The 9,840-nt window shown below is 46.4% G+C and overlaps 2 protein-coding genes across 2 annotated transcripts; one reads left to right on the forward strand and one right to left on the reverse strand.

Annotated features, from left to right (window-relative positions):
* Positions 1-719: 719 nt before the first annotated feature.
* On the forward strand, positions 720-1,353 carry LOC117520491 (protein EFR3 homolog B-like). Its single transcript, XM_034181855.1, has 2 exons — positions 720-852; positions 1,131-1,353. Exons 1-2 carry the CDS (start codon positions 746-748, stop codon positions 1,351-1,353), a joined length of 330 nt encoding a protein of 109 aa, XP_034037746.1. The 5' UTR covers positions 720-745.
* A 4,789-nt stretch (positions 1,354-6,142) lies between these two features.
* Positions 6,143-9,599, reverse strand: LOC117520600 (protein EFR3 homolog B-like). The gene is made up of 5 exons (XM_034181939.1): positions 9,472-9,599; positions 7,827-7,976; positions 6,729-6,824; positions 6,299-6,377; positions 6,143-6,208 (listed from the first exon to the last, which is right to left on the reverse strand). Exons 1-5 carry the CDS (start codon positions 9,597-9,599, stop codon positions 6,143-6,145), a joined length of 519 nt encoding a protein of 172 aa, XP_034037830.1.
* Positions 9,600-9,840: the final 241 nt, after the last annotated feature.

Genomic DNA, 9,840 nt, shown 5'->3' on the forward strand with positions numbered 1-9,840 from the left:
AACATATAAATACAGTGGGGCCAAAAAGTATTTAGTCAGCCCCTGATTGTGCAAGTTCTCCTACTTAGAAAGATGAGAGAGGTCTGTAATTTTCATCATAGGTACACTTCAACTATGAGAGACAAAATGAGAAAACAAAATCCAGAAAATCACATTGTAGGATTTTTAAAGAATTTATTCGTAAATTATGGTGGAAAATAAGTATTTGGTCACCCACAAACAAGATTTCTGGCTCTCACAGACCTGTAACTTCTTTTAGAAGCTCTTCTGTCCTCCACCTGTTACCTGTATTAATGGCACCTGTTGGAACTTGTTATCTATATGAAAGACACCTGTCCACAGCCTCAAACAGTCAGACTCCAAACTCAACCATTGCCAAGACCAAAGAACTGTCAAAGGACACCAGGAAGAAAATTGTAGATGTGCACCAGGCTGGGAAGAGTGAATCTACAACAGTCAAGTAGGTTGGTGTGAATAAATCAACTGTGGTAGCAATTGTAAGAAAATGAAAGACATACAAGACCATTGATAATCTCCCTCGATCTGGGGCTCCACACAAGATCTCATCCCGTGGGGTCAAAATGATCATGAGTCTGTACTATGTGTCTCTCTGTGTGTGTGTGTGTGTGTGTGTGTGTGTGTGTGTGTGTGTGTGTGTGTGTGTGTGTGTGTGTGTGTGTGTGTGTGTGTGTGTGTGTGTGTGTGTGTGTGTGTGTGAGATCAGGACGGTCTCATTAAGGTGAACATGGAGAAGTTGACATTCTTCGCTCTGTCAGCTCCAGAAAAACTCGACCGCATCGCCGCATACCTGTCAGAGCGCCTGACCAGAGATCTGAACCGCCACCGCTACGGGTCAGCACACAGACACGCACAACGACTACACAACACACACACACAACACAGGACTACTACAAACCTGAAGTATTTGGACGTTGTATTTTCTCTCTGAAGTTTCTGTTTGAGTGTCTGAGATGAAAACAGGAATCAGAGATGTTCAGTTTGTATTTTTAAATATTTAAAGTACTCGTATATCGTCTGTGGAGCCGGAACCTGGTACTGACGGGCGTCTGTGATGCCGTGTTGGTCCAACACATTTGTGTGTGTGTGTGTGTGTGTGTGTGTGTGTTCAGGTACATGTGTATCGCCATGGAGGCCCTGGAGCAGCTGTTGTTGGCGTGTCACTGTCAGAGCATCAACCTGCTGGTGGAGAGTTTCCTCAGCACACTGCGCCTCCTGCTGGAGGCCGACAAACTGCACCTCCACATCCTCGCCACCAACGCTGTACGTACTACACGATGTACAGCGCGCAGTACTACACCATATATGGCACACGGTACTAAACATTATTTGTAAGCAGTACAATGTGTAGTACAGTGTGCAGTATTGTGTGTAGTATGTAGCAGTGCTTAGTACAGTGCTTAGTACAGTGCTTAGTACAGTGTGTAGTATGTAGCTGTGCTTAGCACAGTGCATAGTACAGTGCAGCAGTGCTTAGCACAGTGCTTAGTACAGTGCATAGCGCAGTGTGTAGTACAGTGCGTAGTATGTAGTAGAGTATTCAGCCCCTTGGTATTTCAAACATTTTAATTTGTTTATGGCATTTCAAATACAAAAAGTAAATCAGGCTTCTCAATATAAAAAATTCTAAAATTATCTTCCTTAGACTCAAACTGAAAGTAAACTTCTACAACTTGACATAAATTAATTAAAAATATAAAAGCCAAGATGATGGGTTGCATAAGTAATCAGCCCCTTTGGTATAATACCTGTAAATAATCAGTTTAATTGCCAGTTTTCTTCAGGCAAGTCAGGGGATGGATACATGAACATTTCCAAGTCACTGAATATGTCTTGAACTTTATTTACATCAGTAGAAATACAAACAGTATGACACTCTGTGGTAAATCTGTGTGGAGTAGACAGATTATATCCAGGCCTGCACCACCTGCGCTAGGGGCAAGGCCGACCACCGCAGGGCACCGGGACTGCTCCAGCCGCTGCCTGTGCCTCATTGCCCCTGGTCCCACATCGGCCTGGATTTTGTCACGGGCCTCCCGCTGTCCCAGGGCAACACCACCATCCTCACGATAGTGGACCGGTTCTCCAAGGCGGCCCACTTCGTGGTCCTCCCGAAGCTCCCGACGGCCCAGGAGACAGCAGACCTCCTGGTTCACCACGTCGTCCGGCTGCATGGGATTCTAACAGACATCGTCTCCGATCGCGGCCCCCAGTTCTCCTCACAGGTCTGAAGGAGCTTCTGCCGGGAACTGGGGGCCACGGTGAGTCTCTCGTCCGGGTACCACCCTCAGACCAACGGGCAGGCAGAACGGGCCAATCAGGAATTGGAACAGGCCCTGCGCTGCGTGACGGCAGCGCACCCGGCGGCCTGGAGTACCCATTTGGCCTGGATCGAGTACGCCCATAACAGCCAGGTGTCTTCTGCCACTGGCCTCTCCCCTTTTGAGGTGTGTCTGGGGTACCAGCCCCCGTTGTTTCCGGTGGTGGAGGGAGAGGTCGGTGTGCCCTCGGTCCAGGCCCACCTGCGGAAGTGCCGTTCTGCCTTGATGAAGGCCCGGACGAGGGCAAAAGCCCATGCAGACCGCCGGCGGTCCCCAGCCCCTGCCTACCAGCCAGGGCAGGAGGTGTGGTTATCAACAAAGGACATTCCCCTCCAAGTGGACTCCCCTAAACTGCAGGACCGTTACATCGGTCCCTTCAAGATACTCAAGGTCATCAGTCCAGCCGCAGTGAGGCTTCAGCTTCCGGCCTCACTGCGGATCCATCCGGTTTTCCATGTGTCCCGTGTAAAACCGCATCACACCTCACCCCTCTGTGCTCCTGGACCGGCACCGCCTCCTGCCCGGATCGTCGATGGAGAGCCGGCTTGGACTGTGCGCCGGCTCTTGGATGTCCGTCGGATGGGCCGGGGCTTCCAGTATTTGGTGGACTGGGAGGGGTACGGACCGGAAGAACGCTCCTGGGTGAAGAGGAGCTTCATCCTGGACCCGGCCCTCCTGGCCGATTTCTACCGCCGCCACCCGGACAAGCCGTTGAGGGGGGGGGGGTCCTGTTGTGTGGGCCGCTGAAGAGGAGGTACTGCTGGCCCACCACCACCAGAGGGCACCCTGCCTGGAGTGCGGGCTCCAGGCACAAGAGGGCGCTGCCGCCTCACAGGAGCCGCCGGGGTGACAGCTGTCACTCATCACCTATGACAGCTGTCACCAATCATCTGATCTTCATCTGTATATCAGCAGGACGACATCTCCACCTCTTTGCCGAGATATCGCTATTCTTAGGAGGTAACGAGCTCAGCCGATTGACTTATCTTTCTGACAGCAGAACATTGTTGCTTTGTGTTTTTGACAGCAGAGTGTGTGCTTGCAGCTGGAGACCGAGTTGGACTTTTCTCCTACCTGTTGATAAGTAACCATACTCCTGCATTTACCAGCTTTTTTTGATGAGAGGTGGAGGTGGATTTTCCCACCATACGTGTTGCTGGGTGTAAACCCACCTACATCTAACTGTTTTTGTTCCTCGCCAGCAGTACCAGATCCGACAAGCGGAGGCAGTGACCACCTGGGAGTTCGGGACTTGGCAGCTCCAGTATTCCCGGGGTTCGGTGGCGGAGGAAATCGTGTGGTTCCGGTTCTGCTTTGGACAGACGTCTCTTATCTTCGAGCCTGCCCACATGACACGTTCTGTACATTGACTTCATTGCATACTATTGTGACCTGCCGTGTTTGTTGTGCTCATTCACAACAGTAAAGTGTTGTTATTTGACTTCCTCCATTGTCCGTTCATTTGCGCCCCCTGTTGTGGGTCCGTGTTCCTACACTTTCACAACAGAAGATCATATGAGTTAAACTAGTCAAGACAGAACAAGTTCAACTGGGTGAAGATGATATGTTAAACTAGTCAAGATATAATGAGTTCAACTGGGTGAAGATCATGCGAGTTAAACTAGTCCAGATATAACGAGTTCAACTGGGTGAAGATCATATGAGTTAAACTAGTCAAGATATAATGAGTTCAACTGGATGAAGATCATGCGAGTTAAACTAGTCCAGATATAACGGATTCAACTGGGTGAAGATCATATGAGTTAAAATAGTCAATATATAATGAGTTCAACTGGGTGAAGATCATATGAATTAAACTAGTCAAGATAGAACAAGTTCAACTGGGTGAAGATCATATAAGTTAAAGCAGTAAATATATAATGAGTTCAACTGGGTGAAGATCATATGAGTTAAACTAGTCCAGATATAACGGGTTCAACTGGGTGAAGATCATATAAGTTAAAGTAGTAAACATATAATGAGTTCAACTGGGTGAAGATCATATGAGTTAAACTAGTCAAGATATAATGACTTCAACTGGGTGAAGATCATAAAAGTTAAACTAGTACAGATATAATGGGTTCAACTCGGTGAAGATCATACGAGTTAAACTCGTTAAGATATAATGGGATCAATTGGGTGAAGATCATGCGAGTTAAACTAGTCCAGATATAACGGGTTCAACTGGGTGAAGATCATATGAGTTAAACTAGTCAAGACAGAACGAGTTCAACTGGGTGAAGATGATATGTTAAACTAGTCAAGATATAATGAGTTCAACTGGGTGAAGATCATGCGAGTAAAACTAGTCCAGATAGAACGAGTTCAACTGGGTGAAGATCATATGTTAAACTAGTCAATATATAATGAGTTCAACTGGGTGAAGATCATACAAGTTAAACTAGTACAGTTATAACGGGTTCAACTGGGTGAGATTATGTGAGTTTAACTAGTCAATATATAATGAGTTCAACTGGGTGAAGATCATGCAAGTTAAACTAGTCCAGATATAACAGGTTCAACTGGGTGAAGATCATATGAGTTAAACTAGTCAATATATAATGGGTTCAACTGGGTGAAGATCATGTGAGTTAAACTAGTCAAGATAGAACGAGTTCAACTGGGTGAAGATCATATGTTAAACTAGTCAAGATATAATGAGTTCAACTGGGTGAAGATCATGTGAGTTAAACTAGACAAGATATAATGGGTTCAACTGGGTAAAGATTATGTGAGTTTAATTAGTCAATATATAATGGGTTGAACTTGGTGAAGATCATTTGAGTTAAACGAGTAAAGATATAATGAGTTCAACTGGGTGAAGATAATGTGAGTTAAACTAATCCAGATAGAACAGGTTCAAATGGGTGAAGATCATATAAGTTAAACTAGTCCAGATATGAGTTCAACTTGGTGAAGATTATACGAGTTAAACCCGTCCAGATATAACGAGTTCAACTGGCTGAAGATCATATTCCAGATATAACGAGTTCAACTCGGTGAAGATCATATGAGTTAAACTTGTCCAGATAATGTGTTCAACTGAGTGAATATTGTTGTGAAAGTGTAGGAACACGGACCCACAACAGGGGGCGCAAATGAATGGACAATGGAGAAGGTAAATAACAAGTTTTACTGTTGTGAAACGAGCACAACCAATACAACAATCAACAATTTGGGATTAAGCCGAATTCTGCTGGTGTCGTGTGGGCAGGCTCGAAGGTAGGAGACGTCCGTCCAAGTCGAACCGGAACCACCCAGATCTCCTCTGCCACCGAACCCTGGAAATACTGGAACCGCCAAGTCCCGAAGTCCCAGGTGGCCACTGCCTCCGCTCGTCGGATCCGGTACTGCTGGCAAGAGAGAGCAACAAACACACAGGTGTGGATGCGGCTGCACCCAGTAACACGGAGAGGGAAGAAGCCGCCTCCACCTCTCGTCACGTTAAAACAGGAAGGTGAGTACTTATCCAAGCAATTGGCTTTCGGTAGTCAGCTGTCCTGAAAGGTGTAACACGTATTATCAAATATACAGAATATGCTGCAGAGTAGTTTACCTCTATCTCAAGGCGATATCTCGGCACTGAGGTGGAGACGCCGTCCTCCTGATATACCTCGGTGCTGAGTAGAACAGCTGTGTCTGGTGATGGGTGACAGCTGTCACCCAGGCTACTCCCATGATGCGGCAGCGCCCTCTAGTGCCTGGAGCCCGCACTCCAGGCAGGGCGCCCTCTGTTGGTGGTGGGCCAGCAGTACCTCCTCTTCAGCGGCCCACACAACAGAATATCATAAGAGTTAAACAAGTCAAGATATGAGTTCAACTGGGTGAAGACTATACGAGTTAAAGTAGTCCAGATATAATGAATTCAACTGTGTGAAGATCATATGAGTTAAACAGAGTAAAGGAAAGGGGCGACAAAGTACATTGTACTGTATTGTGGTAACAGCAGTACTACTAACCTGAATGGAGTACATGATGATGTGAAAACATCTAACAGCAAAGGTTTGTCCCTCCCAAAGACCGTGAGTATCCAGGTGCCTGCAAACCCAAATCAACCCATGTTAGTATTGATTATGCTAACTGCAGAAGTACCAACTACTACTATTATACTATAGCTACTGTTATCACTGCTAGCATATTTATTAATATAGCTACCATTAGAAATACTACTGCAAGTACTACTGCTAGAACCACTATTACAGATTATTACAGATTGACTTTTTTGGTCATTATTTTGTTCATCCAACTTTTTCTTTTTTCAACATATGAATCACTGCATTTTCTCTGTACAACAAATTTTCTATTAAAATTGTCATGCAGTATTACTGTCACAAGCAGTATCATATGCTACTAGTACTATTACATGTACTGCTGTGGGACGTGTCTCACGTGAGCACTGGTCTGATGGCGTTGTTGATGTGTCCGTAAGCAGCTCGACCCAAAAGCTCTCGGAAACACACCTCAGTCTGTTCTGCAGGAGACCCACTGAGACACACACGCACAGACACACACACACACAGGGACACGCACACACACAGACACGCACAGAGACACACACACGCACACATAGAGACACGCACAGAGACACACACACGCACAGACACACACACACACAGGGACACACACACACAGGGACACGCACACACACACATAGACACGCACAGAGACACACACACGCACACATAGAGACACGCACAGAGACACACACACACGCACACATAGAGACACGCACAGAGACACACACACGCACACATAGAGACACGCACAGAGACACACACACACGCACACATAGACACGCACAGAGACACACACACACGCACACATAGACACGCACAGAGACACACACACGCACACATAGAGACGCACAGAGACACACACACACGCACACATAGAGACACGCACAGAGACACACACACGCACAGACACACACACACACAGGGACACGCACACACACACACACATAGACACGCACAGAGACACACACACGCACACATAGAGACACGCACAGAGACACACACACACGCACAGAGACACACAGACACGCACAGAGACACACACAGACACGCACAGAGACACACACGCACACATAGAGACACACACAGACACGCACAGAGACACACGCACACATAGAGACACGCACAGAGTCACACGCACACATAGAGACACGCACAGAGTCACACACACGCACACATAGACACACACAGACACGCACAGAGACACACACGCACACACACACACATAGAGACACACACAGACACGCACAGAGACACACAAACGCACACATAGAGACACACAGACACGCACAGAGTCACACAAACACACACATAGAGACACACACAGACACGCACAGAGACACACAAACGCACACAGAGACACACACAGACACGCACAGAGACACACACACACACAGATACACACAGACACACAGTCATGTGGCTGCACACACGAGGGCGATGAAAGAATAAAGCGTGTGTGCGGTATGAGGACCTGCTGTACTGGCTGTGCTGCTCCAGGTTGACCAGCAGGGCGGGGACAATCTGCTCCATGTGACGGGGCTCCCAAATATCCACTTGGAGCTCATCATCCACCGTCTTCCTGACCACGCTCTGCAAACCACGAATCCCCGAGACACGGATCCTAATCACGCAAAATGGGACAGGAAATACATGAACAGAGAGAGTTTCAAATCAAGTTTCCAGGTGGGGGCTGTTGGATGTGTTGGTTTCAGATTCATACACTTTATTGCAGGTGTTTTTTCCCTTTAAGTCAATCTTCATGTGATGCAGAAGCTCAAAGTGCTTTACCAAGGTGCTCCACATTCACACACTTGCTGCCATGCAAGGTACAAAACTGCACACCAGATCAACTTGATCAAGGGCAGTTTAGTGAGCTTCCTCTCTAACTGAGGAAATGAACGCATGGGCTTCTGGTTCCAAAGATGGTTCCTGAACCGCCAGGCTGCCACTCCTGCAGAACGGTGTTTCAGTTGTGTAACGTGTGAGTGACATTTGGTGGAAGTCTTTGTTTTAGAGGAGCTGAGACACACTCCAAGACTCTGAGCGGGAGAGACACAATCACAAAGACAGACTTCAAAGATACAGAGGGACATTTTCAAGACATTTTAGTTTTTACACACACACACACGTGACTGTAAAAACTGGAGATGTGCCATGGGTAAGGAGCAAATCAAATGGAAAAGTAAATAATTAATTAATAATTCTTTGTGAGAATTCCAGAACTTTATAAATTGTGTATTTTCAGTTGTTGTTGTGTTGGTGTGTTTGTTGTGTTGTACTAATATACATCATATTTTCAGTATGATTATGTGATTTCAAAATGGTTTTCTGCACTACTGTCAGTTAGTGTATTTTATGAAAGGTTGCATTTTGCACTTCATGGCCACCGTACTTTAACTCCTCACTTGAGGACCAAATGTTTAAAAAGTTTCTTAAGAACTTTGACATCTGAACAAACCTGATCTGGATTCAAAGAGTTATTCCCGTGTGGTAAACTCAGTACGGAAACAACTGAGGACAATTTCCTCAGCATCGAGGAAACGATGTTGACAATGAGACGAGAAGAGAGGAGACAAGACGAGATGCCACAAGAGGAGATGAGATACGAAAAGACGAGACAAGAGGAAAAGATGAGATGAGACAAGAGGAGATGCCACAAGAGGAGATGAGATGAGATGAGAAAAGATGAGACGAGAGGAGAAAAGATGAGACGAGAAGACGAGATGAGACAAGAGGAGACAAGACGAGATGCCACAAGAGGAGATAAGATGAGAAAAGATGAGACGAGAGGAGAAGACGAGATGACACAAGACGAGATGCCACAAGAGGAGATGAGATGAGAAAAGATGAGATGAGAAGACGAGATGAGACAACAGGAGAGGAAAGGAGCTGAGAGGAGACGAGACAACAGGAGACAAGACGAGATGCCACAAGATGAGATGAGACAAGAGGAGAAGATGAGATGAGACAAGACAAGATGCCACAAGAGGAGATGAGATGAGAAAAGATGAGATGAGAAGACGAGATGAGACAAGAGGAGGCAACAGGAGAGGAAAGGAGCTGAGAGGAGACGAGACAACAGGAGATAAGACGAGATGGCACGAGAGGACACTGACTTGTTCTGGATGTTGGCGTCTTGGTGCTCGGAGTGACACATCTCACTGAAGCGAGACACAAAGAAGTCGTAGCTGCGATGATACGAGGGCGTGTCCTCCTCGATGTTTGCAAACTTCACAAACTGCATAAACAGGAGGGAGTGCAGGAGTACTACACACTGTACTACACACTGGACTACACTGTACTACACACTGTACTACACATTGGACTACACTGTACTACACTGTACTACACACTGTACTACACAATGCTAAAAACACTGTACTACACACTGGACTACACTGTACTACACACTGCACTACACACTCTACTACACAACGCTAAACACTGTGCTAAACACTGTACTACACACTGCACTACACTGTACT

The sequence above is a fragment of the Thalassophryne amazonica genome, chromosome 1, assembly GCF_902500255.1.
Source record: "Thalassophryne amazonica chromosome 1, fThaAma1.1, whole genome shotgun sequence".
In the NCBI taxonomy this organism is placed as follows: Eukaryota; Metazoa; Chordata; class Actinopteri; order Batrachoidiformes; family Batrachoididae; genus Thalassophryne; species Thalassophryne amazonica.